Source organism: Diplotaxodon limnothrissa, linkage group LG14, assembly GCF_057381915.1.
Source record: "Diplotaxodon limnothrissa isolate DT_005_m linkage group LG14, D_limnothrissa_male_GT1.1, whole genome shotgun sequence".
Classification (NCBI taxonomy): domain Eukaryota; kingdom Metazoa; phylum Chordata; class Actinopteri; order Cichliformes; family Cichlidae; genus Diplotaxodon; species Diplotaxodon limnothrissa.
In genome coordinates, this window is record NC_140609.1 from 34,879,355 (window position 1) to 34,899,624 (window position 20,270).

General features: G+C 37.0%; 1 protein-coding gene across 1 annotated transcript in view; it reads right to left on the reverse strand.

Annotated features, from left to right (window-relative positions):
• The window catches only part of cntn5 (contactin 5), a 68,102-nt gene extending 57,424 nt beyond the window's left edge, over positions 1–10,678 (reverse strand). The window contains exons 1-4 of the mRNA XM_085370213.1: positions 10,675–10,678; positions 9,875–9,940; positions 9,253–9,306; positions 7,476–7,682 (exon numbers count right to left, since the gene is read on the reverse strand). Of these exons, the coding sequence (XP_085226339.1) occupies positions 7,476–7,682; positions 9,253–9,306; positions 9,875–9,940; positions 10,675–10,678 (331 nt within the window). The remainder of the gene's footprint in view (positions 1–7,475; positions 7,683–9,252; positions 9,307–9,874; positions 9,941–10,674) is intronic.
• Positions 10,679–20,270: the final 9,592 nt, after the last annotated feature.

The window sequence follows — 20,270 nt, forward strand, 5'->3', positions numbered from 1 at the left end:
ATAGGGTTTAATATCAGCCCGCCCTTTGCAGCTATACAAGCTTCAAGTCTTCCAGGAAGAAGACTTGAAGCTGGAACAATGGGAATTCTGACCATTGTTCCACAGTTCATTTTATATTCTGTTTATTTTTTATTGACATCAGTTATCTTGTATCTTTATTTCTTACACCAAATTAATAACTGCACATTGTTTAGAGGCATTTACTACTCTGTTACTTTTGTGACCTCAAGTTAAAAATCTATCTTAGATCATTATTTTAGCCTCTGTTATTAGTAAGCAGTAGGTAAATGAACTATTAAACTTATAAATGCATAATGCGCACTAGAAAATTACCAGCCATGCGTTACCACATCACTGACTTCCTAACTCATAGGATATCCCAAAAGCAAAGAAATATGACATTTTGAACACTTTTGATCTTTCATTTTAAGGCACAGAGCACAACTGTCATCAAATGCATGTGCGCGGTTCAAAGGGAAAACTGTCATACTTTTGTTCTTTTAGTTGAAAGCGTGCAGCATACATGGGGGACACATGGGTTGTTAGGAGTCCAGAGGTACCTACAGTGTGACCTCATTAAATAGATTTTAATGAAAGAGCTAAGATGAAACTGTCAACCAATTTGCTATACCAATATATACAAGACACGATTGTTTTACAACAGTACAGAGAAAACTTTAGTTGTAAACGCCACTGAACTACAGGTTACAAAAAACTTACCCAGACATCAATGTTTTTTGGAGGTATAATGTTTTCAATGTCCTTCTAGCTCTGACACAGTAATGTGTCAATAATCACATCAGAGGATATGTGTCAGACAAGGAAAACTAAATTGTTATGACACATATAAGTTGATTTACTTCAACTGAAGGGTTCTTTGGTGCATAGATTTTAAAATCCATTTACAAAACACCCAGTTTGTTACCTATTGAGCGGCAGACTGCAAAATGAGCATCTAACAAAAAGGCAACATTTGAGTTTGGGGTGCAGGCCAAACAAAACTGTGCAGGCGTCCTTGCAGCCTTCTTGCCAGCAAGCAGGACAGGGCACATGGGTACATCCTCTCTCAATGTGCCAGTCTTCTGCTTTTCTCTGAACAGATTGCAACTCCTCCCTCCCACAAAATGGGACCTGTTAAGGAGGGGTTACACATTCTGCCATGAGCATCCACCTTTCGGCGACAAGCATGGTGCTGGAGAAAATAGTCTCACTCCTGAGGAAGGGAGCAATAATGATGGGCCTTCAGAGGGGCGTCTCCTCTAGTGTTCGGTGTATTGTAGCGGTAAGTAAGTAAGTAAGTATACGAATTGATCGTTTTTACGCCCAAAAAATATTTTTCAGTTTTTCTATACTGGTGCACATTCCTAAAAAAAATCATCCCAAAGATTGTAGAATAATTAATTATTATCAAACAGAGCTTCTCAAGTCAGCCGGGGAAAAAGCCTGCCTTTTAAAAAAAAAGAAATATATAATAGACAGAAGCGAAATGTCAGTAATTTTTTTATTTATTTCAGTATCATTCAGCCCTGGAGTTTTCTGCTTGACAGTCCCTGTTGCAGTTGTGTTGTTTCTTCCGAGTGCTCTTTGTTTCATTCGGCTGGTAACAGAAAAGTGATGCACCTTGTACGGCAGGCTTCCTAGTTGCATTACACATCAGATTTACAGACATTGCAAAAGACAGCTGAATCTTGTGTTCTTCAAAAGAATTGCACATTTAGGGATATTCTAAGCTCTGTAAACAGAGCTTCTTTGAAGTTTGCATGTGACACAGGAGAATATAGTAGCTGAATATATATATATATATATATATATATATATATATATATATATATATATATATATATGCAAGTCATGCATGCTGCTGTTTAAATCAGTAGTTTAAGCAGCAGCATGCCCTCGTCAGAGACTAACACGTACCTTCCCTACCTTTCATTGACATTAAAAAACTCAAAGCTAAGCATGATAATATCAGCTATTTTTGTTAACTTCATAATCATTGAACTTCCAACCTGCAGTGGCTCCATGCAATGCCAATGGGACAGCCAGCTTAACAACCAACTGGTTAACAGACATAATTACACTGAGCATTTTGCTTTAGTTGGCCTTAGGGAAGGTTTTTATCCTATATTTTGCAATACTGTTTATTTATGTGATACTTTTGAATTGGTTTAGGAGAGAAAAGAGAAACAAATAACAGAAGTAACTCTGCTTTATTTTGTCACAAAAAATGATTTTTTTCCCCCTGATAACACTAACAGTTTCAGAATCTATCAGTACATTCAGTTAATGGCAACTTTGCTAGTGTAAAATGTAATTTTTATAATTTAGTTAACTTACATAACAATCCTCAATTGAATTCTCTACTACTGAACTGAAATTCTTGCAGCACCCAGTTTGGATGTGAGCCACTTTCTCAAGATTGTTTTTTACAGTCTCCATGTTTTGGCTCTGACATCCAAAATATTTGTCACATTTGTGGCCACAACTGTAACCATAGATTTAGTTCAGTTAACTGTTGTCATTAAGAGCAGAGCATCATCGTGTGTGAGAGTTGGAGAGATAACATTTGGAAGATAAACATGGCAATAACAATCAGAGAATTATCCCCAAAACCCATTTTAATACACTTAGGGCATTCATCACTAGCTGACACTGCATTTGATCTGGTACATAATGTCAGCAATGCAACAATACGAGTGACTCAACCTTGAGTATTTGCCGCTATTTAGAAATAATCCAATGACAAAATGGGAATCATGTTGTTTTTTCTTCCCGTGCTGTATATAATCTCTTTCATACTGTCAGCAATTCATTGTTCTACAGGGAAATAAATAGCTTTTGAAGTAATATCCTCATCACTGGAGGAAAATGAATCAATATTAAGTTGCAAACCTTACAGTGCATATAAAGCAACTGATGTCAGTCCTTGCAGTGTTACTAGTTCTAAAAATAAAAGAAGCCCATCAGGTCTTTACATTTTCTGCATCTTATTTACACGGCTCTCTGTCTGCACATTCAGACATAAACTCAGCAATATCAGTGTGCTGCACCTGTCCTGCTTAGTTTAGCGAATGGGCCACTGAAAATTATTAAAATATTTGTATTTCAAACACAATCAAGTTTCAGGTGAGTCCATGTCATAACATATAATATATCTTGCTAAAAGGTGCAGGAAATGCCAGAATTTACTTATCATAATATACATTCACATGGAATTTATATGATATTTATATTTATATTTATATTTATATTTATATATTGCAGGAACAGAAAAACATAGGGACAGACAACCTAAAAAACGTAATTAAACTCAGGAAGTGATATTAGATAATATCGAGCTGAGCAGCACCCATTTTTATTGTGATGTCAATCAGCATACAAATATGTGGACCTAATTCATCAGTCTAAATCATATTATTATAAGAATGATATATTATTACATCTGATAATAATATATAATATATAATAACATCCAGCAGTATTGAATATTTAAATTAAGTTTCATCCCCTTAAGTGAGGGAAATATGTTTAACAAGGAAGAGAATTCCTACAGTGTTCAATCAGTGAGGATGTAAACACCTTCAGATTAAAGCAGAAAATTAACACTTAAGCTTCACACTTAGTGTTTAATTTTAAATCCAGTATGCTGGAGCCTAAACAATAAATGACTATCACTGTCTTTCTTGGCAACACTGTAATTCTGGTACACAGTATATTATTTACAATGCATTATTGTGCAGACAGCCACAGGAAAAATTCATATGCATTCTGTTAGCGCTCAAAGGCAAACATAATATGGATTTAACTGACTTTACTATGGGTACGGTGGGGCAGTGCTATATACAGTCGCCTCAGGGTTTGAACCACTGAATGACTGGCACTTTTCTATATGGTGTTTGAATGTTCTTTTGGTGATTGTTTGGGTTTTTTCCAAGCGTTCCAGTTTCCTCCCACAGTCTAAGGCATGACTGTTAACAGTCTGAGACTGAACTCTATCCTCCTACAGCATTCTAAATTGGTTTTAGGTCTACATGTGAGCGTCAGTGGCTGTCTGTCTCTTGGCTATCTCTTTGTTAACCCTGTGATGCACTAGCAACTTATCTCAAGAGTTTGTCTTTGGAGTGTGACAAGAAGCCAGAGTACTCTGATGGAGTACACACGCACATGGAGAACATCCACACAGAAATCCACCAGGACACATTGCAAAAAGAATGATTGAATTATTGATTGATAGACTGATAGAAAGAGCTAGAGTGGTCAGTTGGTGTCTGCTCCAAAGATCTGGACAGGGCAACTTCAAGCTAATGTTCTGCAAAACCCAGGTTGCAGCATTATTTTAGTGTGTCCTAGTACTCTCTCCAATTTGAAGGCCAAGTTCCATATAATATGGGATGTCAAAGACAGGGTACACTGGCAGCTGGTGGATTTTGGTGGATGCAGTGTGATGGTGTTGGGCAGCATATCCCTCACTGGCAACGTTTGTCATCACTGGAGCCAATCCCGACACTGAGAGATCAACTTGAGAATCTGCAACAAGTGGCAATCCCATATCTCCACAGTCTGAGACTGAACTCTATCCTCCAACATGACAACACTCGTCCTCACAGAGCAGGGTTTATCAGGGACTCCCTCCAGACTCCCTTGTGAGTGTAGAGGTTGGAATGGCCTGCCTACAGTGCTGATCTTAACCCTACTGAACACTTGTGGGATCAGCTTTCGCATGCTGTTTATGTCAGAAACACACAATCACACTGGCTGACTTGCTGCAAATGCTGGATGAAGAATGAGATGCCATCCCACGGCAGTGTGGTACTATGCTGGTCACTAGCATGAGGATGAAAGGCCAGGCTTTTGCAGCTGTGCATGGTTGTTCCAGATGCTACCAAGGTACCTGCTTGTTAAATTAATACATTTGTTGAATGTCAATTTGTCTAAAGTTTTTCATGGGTGCAACCCACATACTCAATTAAGGAGAAATAAACAGGCTCCAGACTTCCCTCAATTTTCAAGGCTTCTGGGAAAGAATCTGCGCTTCAAGGACAATTTTTTCCTCAATTATTTGACACAATTTAATGACATTTATATGAAAAGAAACCTGACAACCTGAGTAAATACAAAATTCTGTTCTGACAACATTGTATTTTATTCTATTGTATATAGTATCTTATTCTATTGTGTACAGTATCTTATTCTTATTCTCTTATCTTATTCAAACGTTTTTGCTACTGTAACTTTGTACTCTCCACTTTCTGCTGTAAGATAACAAATTTTCCACATGTGGGACTAATAAAAGTTATCTTATCTTTTAATTGCTGATTTAACTTACTAAGGGAAAAAGTAACTACCCTGCTTGTTAAATAATTAATTAACTGTGATTAAACACTTTTTAAATGCATTTATTTTTATTTAGGGGCAGCATGGTGATGCTGTAGCTAACACTGTTGTCTCACAGGAAGAATGTCCTGTGTTCGAATCCACCATCTGGCTGGAGCCTTTCAGTGTGTTTGTATGTTCTCCCTGTGTCTGTGTGGGTTCCCTCTGAGGCTTCTAGTCACACTCCAAAGACAGCCTCCTGGATAGGTTGCTAGTGCATCACAGGTTTAACAAAGAAACAGACATGAGACAGATGGCTACTCGTGCTCATATTTACACCTACAGCCAATCTAGGAATCCCAATTAACTTAACAGCCAAATGCTTGATTGCAGGTTTGCTGCCAATGGTGGCACAACCAGTTATTAGGTTTAGGGGGCAATGACTTTTGCCAGGTAGATTTGGATAGCTTTTTTCTATTTTCAATTAAAATCGATATATTTTTTTTTACACTCGGTATCTTAGTCTAATAGGAGAATCTGTTTGATGTGTCTAAAACATTTAAGTATGACAAATATGCAAACAAATTACTAATCAGGAATGGGACAATTACTTCTTCACAGCAATACTGAAGAGCTGTTCAACCAACATGTTTGTGATAATTTGAAAACACTTGAGAGTTGGATAAAAAAAAAAAACCCCATATCATTCTTTAAGTGCATTTGTATTTGTTTATGTGTTTGTCTGTAGAAAATACAAACACATACACAAGCATATGTGTCATTCAACTTCGAGTGTCATGGCCATCTGTCAGTCATAGAGTCAAAAAACGCAATACCCCCTTCAATCCACCAACGGTACATTACTTGTTGGCATCCATTTCATCCACTGAACATCAATCCGGTGCAATGGTATAATGGTCCTGTCAACACTGACAGTGGAGAGGCATTACCTTCACCTTGGTTATATAGATGTAAGTCATTTTATGGCTACCTAGTGATAATGCTGTCAGAAAGTAAAAAAGGCAGAAAGATAGGCAGAAAGGAATAGACAAGCGCCTGGAACAGAAAAGAAGGTAACAAAGGAAACAAAAAATGAAAAAAAAAGGATAGATATTATAATTTTATGCCTGCTTCTAATATGACTCACTTTATTAGGAACTACTGATCTGGTTTGACAATAGAGAAACTGCTTCAGATTTCCATTAATGAGCCTTCCAGATGCAATAAGCATGATGTAATTAATCACATCAAAGCATCAATGTGTCATTAGATCCTCAAGACTTATTAATTCTTGAAATCAGGACACTAAGTGACCCATGTAAATTTATGATGTTGTGTTTCCATTGTGCATTTTGGGTATTACATCTTGTCTTTGACATAGCTATCCATTATTTCTTTCTATGCTGGCAGAAGCACAGTGAGCACAATATTGCAATGATCCCACTTCAATTTTACAAAGGGCATGACCCTGGTCTCCCCGGAGAATGCGGTGATAACGGATAGGTACAATTCATTTCCAGACCAAACCTAAACAGAGAGAAACATATAAAGTCTAACCTAATATGGCAAACTCTTGCCAGAGTGCAGACATAGCAGAGTGCATTCACACCAATTACTTTTGGAGGAGCTCAGTCAAACTCTGGAGTGCCTTCCCTTTTGGTTAGGCTCATTTTGGCGGGTGAGAACACTGTCATCTGAACTTCACAATTCAGGTCTCACTCCTGTATAGGGTGACTTGAAAGTAGTTGACCCCGACTGAGAATGTAATCCAGAACTAACAACAGAAAATAGCGTGAAAAAGTGGTGCTCTCTACTTATAAGGAGTTAGAAGCTGACATTGATAGCTAGTAAGACATACTATGCCATAAAAGAAAAAACATACTCAGCTTTCTCTTCCTACTTTGCTAAACAATGTATACTATAAAGTGTAAATTAAGTCAAAAGGGATCCAAATATTAAGTATCCATGGATAAAATGGGAGATGACTTCTATGCAGCAAAACAATTGTCCAAATTCTCCCATTAATAAGCTTTTGTGTTTATATATATGTATCCCTGTTGAAACATTTGCTTGTATATATGCAAGTATGAACGCAAACTCTAACAAATCAAAAACTTTTGAGAGAAAACAAACTGAGATTTTGACTGCTCCATTAGTTTTACCTTCGCTTCTATAGTCCTCCTGAGAGCTATGCAGACTCAGGGCTGACAGGGGGTGACTGGAGAAAGCAGGCCAGTCAGGAGTCACCAGCCCACTGCTGTAGTGTTGAGGTCTGCCGCGTGAGTTGACCACTGAAGAAGAGCTGTCTGGCTTCATTCGTAATACTGCTGCATATGATATAGGCCGTGCTGCAACAGCTCTTGCAAAATCTGGGGGGGAAAAAATGTGGAACACAGTTTAAGGATAAATCATTTATGTTCAGGATGTTAACTGAAACTGAAGTTAAATTTGTCAACAATAACAACAAATTCAGTTTTAGTGGATATTTGTTGCAGCAAGTCGATGTCCAAATTGAAAGAACAAATTATGAAAGCACTAACCTTTTTAATAAATAACAAAGAGAAAAGTACTCCAGTGTAGTGTATAGTATAAAACTCAGCAGCAAAACAACTCTAGTCAGTTTTCATTCTGCAAGGAATAGAATAATTTGGAGCAAACTAGTGCTTACAAACGAGGCATAGCACACAAGCAAAAATAAAGGAGAAAGCAGGTGTGTCGTAAAACTCAGAGAGTGAAATAAACAGAAAAAAACACCTTACAATGTCTAAAAAATGCATAGAAATGATATAGTTGATCTAATTTCTGAGTAAAATTGTAACCACAAGGTCTAAGAGATTTGTGTAAGATTAAATATCTGTCTGTTAAAGTCCCAATATCCACCTAATATAAAAGTCATTTTCAAAATCACTACCACAGTACCTGTTAAAAAGGTGTGAAATTACCCATAAAGATTCTAATTTCTTTTTTAAACATTTTTTTTATTCTACAATTTTAATCTAGGAGTCTGTTTTCCCATTTGCCTCTCATACAATCTGTTTTTTGTTTTTTTTTGGAGCATCTGCTGCGTAGCACCATTTGATGTACTGACTAAAAAGGCACTTATGATGCCTTAGGTGAAAACATGCAGTTCTTAAAAGGAACCACAGACACACTGCATATTCTGGAGATTACGGTCATCAAAGTCTCAAATTGAATAAAATGGTAAGTGTAACAGAACAGGAGAGAAACAGATTCCTTTAAAGTCAAAGAGACCGTGGAGGTTCAGAATAATATCCTCTCTGAAAAAAGATGTCGAGGCTGTCACTAGTCATCGCTGTCACCATAAATGTCTGCAGCATATTTCTGAAGAATTCAGTCCACTTTTTTAATGGTATTGTTCCAATTCGTTTTACTTTTGTGATACTATTAATATAACTCAAGAAAACATAAACAATTAGTGTATTTTTCTGCTTGAAATTTAATCCTCGTTTCACACGTTTCAAAGCAACTGCACGATACAGCTAAGGAATAGCTAAAATTACTGGTACTATGGAACCAATCCTGTGCAAATATATGGCTCAAACTAAAATGCATAAGACTATAATCTTAAAGCTCAAGAAGAACTTAATCAGATATCTGCAAAGAAGGGTGGGAGTTTCTTACCCTACATGATAAAGTGCTGTGAAAGAACTGAACAAAACTGAGAAATAATTATGTGTCCTTGGGGACTTGTCAGCTGCAAAAAAAAGAAAGAAAAAAAAAGCAATCTACAAATGGAGAGCAGGCAATTACAGTATTACATATTCTGCTGAGAAACAGGATATGGAACTCCATTTGAAATTAAAGATACTGTGAGTTTGAACATTGAAAAGCAAAGCAATTAGTAGATGGTTGGTAGTCAGTTAAACCATTTATCCTGCCAAAAATCAGCTTAGTTTGTGGTATAAATCATATTCTCACTGCTGATGCCTGCAACAGTACCTTTCAGTACTTCATTAAATGTGCCTTTAACACCTGGAAAGGTACAAATCGTATTAACTTGAGAGAGAATTCCAAAATAAAATTTTAGCTACTTTTTAGAGCCTCAGTAATACGGCTTAATGGCATTGTAATAATGCAATGCATTTATATTAGCACTGTTTGTAATGTTCAACATAAATATTTTAAATGCAGTATTTGTTAAAAAGCGCTCCTGTTATGACGTTTTTTTTGTGCTGCTATTCTGAGTGCACATAAAAAGACTTTGCAAATGCAAGTGTTGCATTTTGAGGAGAAAATTATTTTGAGCGAAGAAAAGTTTAATTTGAGCGAACAAAATTCTGCTGCGTACAAGAAATGTATTAGTGTAGCTAAACCTATTTTTGGTTAGTATGTTATTTGTTTTAAAAATTTATAATTTTTAAGCCCATTGTTGGTTTTAATCTAGCTTAAAGCAAACCACTCCACTGGATTTGGCTACATTTTGGACAGTGCTTCCGGAATAGAGTAGCTAGTGAGCTGATTGGAGAACAAAACAGCTAATCACAATCTTCGCATCCAAGTCTGTGAATGGTTGGTTTTGTGGAACATTTATAATGTGTACAGAAAGAGTTGAGCGTGTAGGGTGCAGAGATGTTGAGCAACACACTGAGAGCAGGTCCGCAGATATCTGTCAGCACACAGAGCAGAAATCTGAGCAAGAGCAAATGCAACAACTGAGCGAGAGGGGCTGTTATTGTGTGTGTATATGGATAATAGCAAACACTGAAATACATTTCTTGCACGCAGCAATGAATTTTGTTTGCTCAAATTAAGCTTTTCTTTGCTCAAAATAATTTTCTCCTCAAAATGCAACATTTGCACTTGCAATTTTTTTTAAATGTGCGCCCAGAATAGAGGCACAAAAATAATGCCATATCCTGTCATCCCATGCATTACCTGCATGGGAGGAGCATGGTCCCCCATCAGAGTCCAGTGGGGGTCAGGAGCGCTACTACAGGGTCCCATACCTACCATCCTAGATTTTGTATACCCAAATCCAGTGGAATTTGCATGGTTGAGGATGGCCCAGGAAAATATTCTCCCAGCAGATGCAACAAAACGCTTCAGTTTCCAGATATTATTGGATCACCTTAAGCTGCTTATTGCCGACTCCTGTAGCAACTTTAGGTTCCCTTATACCAACACAATGGATGCCCTCAACCAGCAGTATGGATAGCTGACCCGTCAGCGTATTGCAGAGTTAATGGACAGGCAACTTCTCATATCAGGAGATACCAAGACCTTCAGGATATTTGGTCTAAAGGTACGATTACTGGTCAGCATGCTTTCACAGTTACGGAGGGAAGGAATTGTAGAGATGGAATGTGGGTCTCATGTGTCAAGGCTGCTTGAGAAACTGACCCATGGTATTAGGTGTAGTTTCCAGCAGTGACACATTCACCCTCAGAAAAATGAGCTTTGAAAACCCAGTTGTTACCACACAGACGAGGGCCCTCAGTCACGAGAGATGCTCTCTTTGTGACAGGCTACTAGTAACAAAGTGCCTAAAGATATGATTTAAATTTCATTTTTTGCTAAGTTATCTATAATGTGTAGACACAAAAGTGTCTCATCCTTAGAGTTAGGGGCCTTCAAGGATTCACAGGTCAGTGCCAATAAATCTATGAAAATGGTCAGGTCAGTGTATTTTAAATCCAATCATTGGAAACGGGTGAAAAACTTTGAAAGCGCTTGAAGACAATTGCTCGAGACCACTTTAAAAATATAGCAAAGAAGTTTGACTCTTTAGTAGACAAAATATATAGACATGAGGTGTACTTTTGCACAGTATTGTAGTTACTTATGTATGAGATGATGGGTATGCAGCCTGGCAACATGACCCTGTAGGCCTGGTGTAGGGTAAAGAAACCCTGGAGAAAAACTAGAAAGATCTGTCATGCCCTGCAATGAACATTTAGAGTCACACAGGAATACAGAGTGAGTCACACAAAGTTCTGCTTATGATTGTGTTTGTCACACTGATTTTTTTTTTGCAATTCAAGCAGAGCTCAGAACATAATATATAACTGAATTTTTTATAACTGAGCTGAGGCCAAGCTATCAGAAGCAGACTGGTGTTAAGCATATTTGATGCAAAAATGTATAAAGCAACTTAGTATCTTTGACTGACAGCTAAGATGTAATGGTTGAAAGAAGCTGAATGATTACAAGGAAACAGCTTGTAATAAAACAGGTTGATCTGTTAAAAGATGACAGCTGCAATGACTTCATTTAGTCAAGATTTAAAATACTGTCAGGACATACAGCTAATTTCTCTCGCTAAACAGGACATCTCCACGTAAACATGCCGTATCTCATCAATGCCATTTGGCATACTTCCTGCAGTGGAAATAAATAATAATGTTACTAGATTCATCAGACTTTAACGGTGATAAATAATAATGACTACAACACTATGAATGTGCATATATAGAAACGGATGTATCATTTTGTAACCAAACCACAGCACCTAAAATCAGAATCAAATCATTAGGATACCTGAGAGAGTACAAAACTATGAGGGGTAATTTTTACCAAAGGACTAGTGAATCAAATAAAAGCTTACCCCAAGAGTATTAACACAAGCCTTTGATGCAAATTCAGACTGGGCCGGAACCATAAAAAATAGCCCAGAAGTGTTTTTCACAGTACAAAATGAGTCATACTTATTGGGAGCATGGGATTTTAAAATACTCATGAGCTTGAGCAACATTATGGTTTCATTTAATATATAACATACTGTAGCTATTGTAGGACTATCACAATTCTGACACACTCAGATATGATAATCTAGTGTTTTTTAAATATTAAGGTCTAAGTAGCTTTCATTTTTTTGACATTGTATTATACTTGATGTACCTAAGTGTCCCTAAAGTAATAAACCAGTAAGACAGTCATAACTCCTGACAGTCAGGTTGATACAAGCTAAAGAAACTGGTTACTAGGTATTTTTTGAAGGATTTTCTGAAAAACTTTTGGATTGGTGGCTTTGTGAATTTGTGCTATCCCGTGTGCGACTTTTGTTAAATCAACGGCATAAGCTACTGTGTAGCTAAATAACTGTAACACAGTAATTTCCTAACCGTTGGAATAAATAAAGCATTTTTTATATCCTATCTTGTCTTGCCCTTTGTGAAACAATATAATACTTGTCATTGCTTTTATAGGTCTAATTGTATTATTAATTGTTTTAATAGCTTTTACAATACATATATAGACTTAGCACGTGAATTATACTTCTGCGTCAGATCTACATCGTAACTTTCGCCATAACGGGAACCCCATTTTAACCCAATGCCACAACCTTCTGTGTAACTTGGAGTGCATCTCCCGAGAAATGTCTGTATGTACTACTAGTTTGGCTGAGGCATACCACAATGACTTTGAATGTCATGGAAGGTTGCAGTGTAGGGATAAAAGGAGTTTCTGGTTACATGATTTAGGTAACCTGAGTTGGGATGTACATATTTCCTGCAGAAGACTAAATCAAGCATTAGACTGTTACACACTGGATGCACTGTGAAAAAAAAACCAAACGAATTTCCAAATCGAAAGTTGCCGTGTAACGTATGTAGACACTGAACGTGTTGCATTTTTGTGATGAATTAGTCATCAAAAAAATGCATTATGAAAAAAATTACGTCAACATAGAGGCATGATGAGCTGGTTCTGATTTCTCTTAACAATAAAACTAAGAAACTGAGATTCTGGTTCATCCAATTCTCACGAGAAGGCAGCAGTAGGGAGAATTTCGTAGTTTGATCCAGGAGTTGAAACTGTATCATGCTTTTGTACATACTGCAGGATGTAAGTAGGGCAGTTTGAGGTCTTGTTGGCAGGGCTGAGATCACATCTGAAAAGGCAGAGAAATCATTTCAGAGAGCCGATTGACCCGGATCAGCATCTCGCTGTGTCTGACGTGAAAGACTAATATTTTACTATTTCCACCTCATTGTGTGTTCACTGCACATCTACAGAAATTCAGTGATCTGATTTGTCCGATCTGTTTAGTCAGATCCCCCCAAAAATCTAAAAAAAATCAGAAAAATTGAGCTTGATTTAAAAAAAAAATGTTGCAAATTTGTCCAGTTAAATTACATGGTTGGCGTGAATGGTTGCATTAAGAGTAGATGAGTAAGAAAAATATTTTCAACTCATGAAATATTGGCATGGATTTTATGCATCTGGTGTTTAGAGAAGAAGCAGCGATGAAGCCTTTTTCTCCTTCATATCAGTAAACTAGTTCTAAGTCACACATGAACAGCTTAGTTTCACCCATTATGGATGAGTAATGCAGACACACCTGAGTTTAGTACATAGTCGTTGCTCATTATGCCAGGGGTTCAAGATGGTACAATAAAATACTGTGAATTACTAACACAGCTTTACCACTTAATGCAATAGTAAAAGTGCAGTGCCTGTAAAGTACATAACAACAGTGGTGATTAAGCTACTGTCATTTCAATGAATTTATATTGTAACAGCCATCCAAATATTATTTATTGTTTCCACTGACTTCATAAAAAAGATATACACTCACAAGCCACTCTTTAGGTATTATATTATATATAAAAGGTGCTGAAACATTCCTATGAGATTTTAGTCCATATCAACATGATAGCATAATGCAGTTAATGCAGATTTGTTTGCTGTACTCCTATGGTGTGAAACTCCTATTCAACCACATCTAACAAGGTGCTATTACATATATTGTCATTCTCAGATTACTTGAGCTTTGGGGCATGCTGCTTTATCCTTCAGGAAACAGCCATCAGAGCATGAGTACATTGTAGTTATAAAGGGATGCACATGGTCAGCAACAACACTCAGGTAGGCTGTGGGATATAAATGATGCTCAGTTTGTACAAAGGGGCCTAAAGTATACCAAAAAAATATACTCACTACAGCACCATCACCAGCCTGAAGTGTTGACACACGGCGGAATGGATCTGTGTTTTTATGTTTTTTATGCCACATTGTGACCCTACCATCCAAATACCGCAGCAGAAATTGAGACTCATCAGACCGGGAAACATTTTATCAATCTTGAATTGTCACATTTTGGTGGTTCCTTATGAACTGTGGCCTCAGTTTTCTGTTCTTGGCTGAGTGGCACCCAGTGCAGTCTTCTCCTCCTATAGCTGATCTGCTCTACAGTCATTGCTTCAAGGTAGGATGTGTTGTGCATTCAAAAATGATCTTCTGCATATCTTGGACAACAAGTTGTTATTTGAGTTACTGTTGCCTCCTGTCAGCTTGAAGCAGTGTAGCCCTTTTTGTCTGACCTCTGGCACCACCAAGGAAATTTTAACAAGAAAAAAGCAGAGCCTATAAACAGATATCTTGATGCTGCTACTAAAATAAAACTATACATATTTGATTTTAACAGAGACATGCATGCTCCCTGGCTTGTTTGGAAAAACTATGCAAAATTATACACTGGCATCCTAGGTACCAGACAAGCAGACAAACAAAAAGTTACTATTATAAGAAACATAACATAACGTTAAAGGGATGTTGTACAAACTGCATGTATGCTTTAATTGACATAATATGTGGTGGAGGTTATAAAACGTATCACTGTCTTTTCTCAGGAAAAATAGCATTCCTAAATCCTGACAAACACAGCAGTCAGACAAATAACTTTTTTTATTTGTTTGACTGCTGAAGCCAACGGGCACTTGCACTTGTCAGCTGTCACCTTCATCTGATAAAAGCAATGACCCTTGCAGATCCTGCTGATCCCTATCTTTCAGTGGGTGCAAAATCAGTCACACTCATTGTTGCTGAAAGGCCTGCACTTGCTGTATTTCAGGGAGCTCCAGAGCAATGCCATCGGTGATCGTTTCAGGTCTTAACACCACCTTCATGATAACATCAACAAAGGAGGCAACAGCCATTCTATACTTGAACAAAGAACAAAAAGTCAAACATTCCTGTTACCTTGTCTTTATTATGACGTGTGTTTTAAACTACTAGACTGTACGTTTACTTTAATGGAGATCACCTTTCTGTAATAAGCTACTCTAAATTATTATGCAGTGTGCCTACAAAGGACACGTACATGGATTTGAGACAAGGGACTTAACATGCAAACAAAACAACAACAGAGGTGAAGGTGAGGCTAAAGGAGGATGACACGTTTCGAGTTAACAGAGGTGAGATCTGGAGAAACAAACACTGGGGAAACACTGAAAACCTATCCACTTGTATTAGGCCGTTGGGCTGACACTGTGCAGGGCACAATATGCGAGTCTTGTGGGGCTTTGTCGGCAGCCTCTGGACAATGGTGTGAAAAATTAATTAGAATAACATACAGTAAGTAGGTGAGACATTCGTGGGTGCTCAAGTAGATGGACATGATTAGGCATAGCCTGTAAGATTAATGAAGACCTTCACAGGAAGATTATATTGACTGAAGCTGATTATGCTTGAGACCATTTATTCAGTGGAATATCATTACAGATAGAACAATCCATACATCATATGCAACCTCACTTCACCTCATATCACAGTGGACTACTTACTAAAACCCAGTCTTTTTTCATGATCCTTGGCGTACGGTGGGGATTGTATGAGTTGCTTCAACCTTGCCACAGTAACAATGAAACCGCAATGGTACTGTATGATTTATGGTATTAATGTGTCATACCTCCTGATGGCAAGTGTGGGAGTAAATTCAGTATGCTGCTTGTACTTGTTCCTTTTTTTTCTTAACATAAAATTCATATTGAAGATGCATAATAATCGGACAAAAAAAAAAAAGTCAGAGGTTATACGTTTTCTTTATCCTGATGGTTGGACCAAAAATAGACTCCACTGTCATGCATTTGCAGAACTTAAAATGCAGACTCTGTAGACAATCGAACAAACTGGAAACACTTTTATTCAAACTGATGGAAAATCCCAAAATCCAAATAGCAAGGTTCATATAGGACTCGACAATTTGGGCAGGGATGACACAAGGAGCAAAAACAGACACTGTGAAAGGGAAAGACACCATTATTTAAATATATATATATATATATATATATATATACACACACACACATACAAGAGGGCAATTAGGGGAAGTGAACACAGCTGGTGTAATGAGACAGAGGTGGAAATGAAATGAAATACAAAGCACAAGAGACAGTGAAAATAGAAGAGGAATTAACAAATAGGAAACACAAGTAAGTTAAAAACAACTTGTTCAAGGTGTGATGGTGAAGTCCAACATGTTGAAATTAATTAATCTTGAAACATTTTAAACTGATCAAATAATGTACAGGAAACACAGGACCATGACATCCACATTCCTTGTATTCAACACGGTTTAAATGTACCAGGTTAGCACAGGTTTGTGATTACTGATGACTGCTTTTCCTGTACACTGACTAACAGACCATGACTTTTGGATTATTGGAATGCTAGGCTAGTGGGAGATGCAGTTATGGAATGGGGGTGTCACTTTTTATAACAACTCCATATTTTAAAGTTTATTTTTCAAGGTATACAATTACAGCAATATATATTCATTGCATGGTCCGGCTCTGTGTACTGCATGCAAATACTCATTCGTTTCCCCACACACAGCCATATTTCTGTCATTTGACTCTTTTGCCCTTGGTGAAAATTACTTCATGCATCACTTATACGGCACTACACATCTATATTCCCTGCAACCCACTTTTAATATTGAGATACCTCTGAGTTAACCAAGGAAAAGCTGAATTACCATTCCACACTTAACACTCCAAGAAATATTATATTTCAATCACTGGTGGACTGAGGTGGGAAAAAAAAGAAAAAAAAATGGCCCCAGACATTATGCCTGCCCAACCCACTTTGTTAGTGCCCTCTCCCTTCTATGTCATAGAAGGGTCCACACCCTTCTATGACATAGAAGAGAGGCACAGGGGAAAGTAAAATAGAATGGAGCAACTACTGTCTTCAAACTGAGTATTTTCTGTTCTCATGGAGAACAGTGGGTCAAAAATCCATTATACAAACCATTGTGTCAAAAGTATTATACTAGACAAAGACAGCATCACACCCGTGGGAACAGCTGCTCACGGCTCCTACTGCTGATAATATTGAAAACCAGTTTGAAGTGTGGCACTCTTACTAAAATGTGACACGTCTCTGATAGTTGTGAGTACTAAAAGCACACTTAGTTCACAGTGCTGTTCTGACTAAAATGGAGAACTACAACTCTCTCTCTCTCTCTCTCTCTCATATATATATATATATATATATATATATATATATATATATATATATATATATATATATATATATATATATATATATATATATATATAAATTATTACAACATTAGTCAAATACGTGTTGTATAAATTGAACAGCTCTTCCTCAGAGTCCACATATGGAAGATTCAACTTCAACGTCATTATGACCCAAACTATTTGTGGTATCACAGTTTTCAGGCAACAACAATTTGCAACAAATTTGCAACAATTGGACTCTATTCATTTCAGTTACCTTCAAGACAAAAATTAGTGTTAATGTATGGATGAATGATGCATTCAAGTCCCTTGAAAAGTTTGGCTGAAGAAGAATGAAGGCAAACAAATTTAAAAACTTGTCATTGTCAAGCAACAATATCTGCCCCAAATATTTGGAAAAGGGTATTCTGAGTTAAAGCTCTGTCCTCCTGGAGTCCTCAACTAAATGGAGCTGGTCTCACAAACTGAATTTGTGATTTTTAGGATGTTATTCAGGTTGCAAAACAATGTCTTGACTCAATATTACTACCCCCATATTTTGGCTCAAGACAATGTGTTTACTGGTTTATGCTTTACAGATGCTATAATTCATACATTTTGGCTGTTTTTGTATTTTTCTCTATTGGCATATGTGTTTTGTGTAATTTAGATGTTTTGTTGTGTGTGTGTGCGTGCGTGCACTACTACTCTGTTGATGGTATTGCTGTCTATTGTAGCCTGTACACACATGCAAAAGACAATTTAATCTAAAGTCATATCATGCTGTTAAATAAAGGTTAAAGAAAATGAAAAATATGCACATGCATAACAGTAGGTGTCTTATTTTTAGATTTTTATGCAATCATGAAATACTTTTGTTTACACTGTGATAAATCTCCTGGCATTGTCATTCAACTAAATCACACAAGAATGAAACAAAGACTGCATTTCCTGTATCCAATTTTCAGCTGAATTGCATAGATATGTTCAGTGAATACTGCAGCCATCAGTGTAGGGGAATTGATGACATTCTTTGTATTTCCTTCTTTCTATGTCACTATATGTGTAGTGCAAAAAATACCAAGTTAAAAATAATATAGCAAAAATATACAGCATTTAAATACTTGAGTTTGTTGTACATAACAGTATATGTGAACATATGTTCACCTATATTCCAGAAGGAGAAACAACCTTGCATTCTTTTTTTTCTGAAAGGAAGCTAGTTTACAAAGCAGGAAGACAACAGAAGTCATTGTAGTAGTACTGAGATGAGACACCCATAATGAGCAAGCAGAGCAAATTCTGTCAACTGTACACATCTAAGGAACCAGGAAACCAAATCCTGAGATCAAAAATCAATGGACAGAATTGGCTCAACTGAACCAAATTAACTACACAAGCCGCTAAGTCCCTGTCCATAAACTTGATAAACTGTTGAAGTCTTGACAAACAGAAAAAGAATTACTGAAAACTCTTCTCTTTTCCACAGTAACTTCCTGTCAGCTAATTTTAAAAAGTCCAAGTCACAGTTACTTAATAGTGGAATTTCTGTTAGTATTGATATCTTCTTACCACCTTCATACATACACCAATACCTTGTAGTATTGCTTTCATTGGGAATTGGTCCCATAGTAGACCTTAGTAAACCAGAGTCTGTTGACTCTCCAACCAGTTTTCCTATTTCTCTATTCATGTTTGAAAAATCAGAATCTTCTATAGCAACCGTGGCCTGTTCTGTTATCGCACATAAAGCAAAGAGACACCCACATAGAGACACACAAGCCATTTATGAGAAATTTCTTAAGTGCTCATGTTGGGCTGAAAAGCTTTCAATAGTCACTGCACTTTGCAGTGATTCTTCTACTTTTTTTTTTTTTTTTTAAAGGGAGAATAAACTCTTACATTTCTTCATGCCTTTAGGGCACATTAAAAAGCTATACAGAAATTAGAAAACAGGAACTCACTATAATTATCCTCCTTCACACTTTGTGATGGACAGTGGTCAGCACTGTCAGTGATGGTCAGCTGTCAAATGCTACCAAACATGAGTGTTCCACAGTTTGTTAAACAACTCCTTTTATATTTATGCTTCTATTTGTGTATCATAAAGCTCTACTGAGACCATTGCTTTCAAAGGTTTTAAATGGGACTCAAAAGTATTGTAAAAGCATTGCATTTAAAAGTTGAAAATTGGACACTTTGTGACGAAAAACAGCTTGATTAAAAACTAACTCAAAATTGTCAGTCATCAGCTTTACCATCTCCTTCACACATTCCCACGCGCTCCATGCATTGCTTTTACAAAATCCCTGGGGAAGCAATGATTACAGTTTACAGACAGCAGTTCAAAATGCTTATGATTAGACTACATCAAACCTTATGGTGCTTTTGAAATACAAGCTCAGGCCTGTCAGCTGATGGAGTTCAAGCTCAAATTACCACTGGAGGCTTGTTAGGCAGCTTCCCTGCTAATACCAGTAGCAGAGGTTTGGGAGCCCACACTTTGGCTTTCTTGAACAGTATACAGTAGTTGCTGGGATGTTAACATTTTTAAATTGTGGTAAATGTCTGGTTTGCTGTAATGTTTATGCAGCACTGTGAATAATTGGCATTCTGTGGTACAAACTGTACTGTCTACAAAAAACCATGTGTAATAGATTTATGTCAATATATAAAATAAAATATATTCACAATCTAATGAATGCAAAACAGTGGGTCACAATCAAAGGTATAAAAGAAATTTCCTAT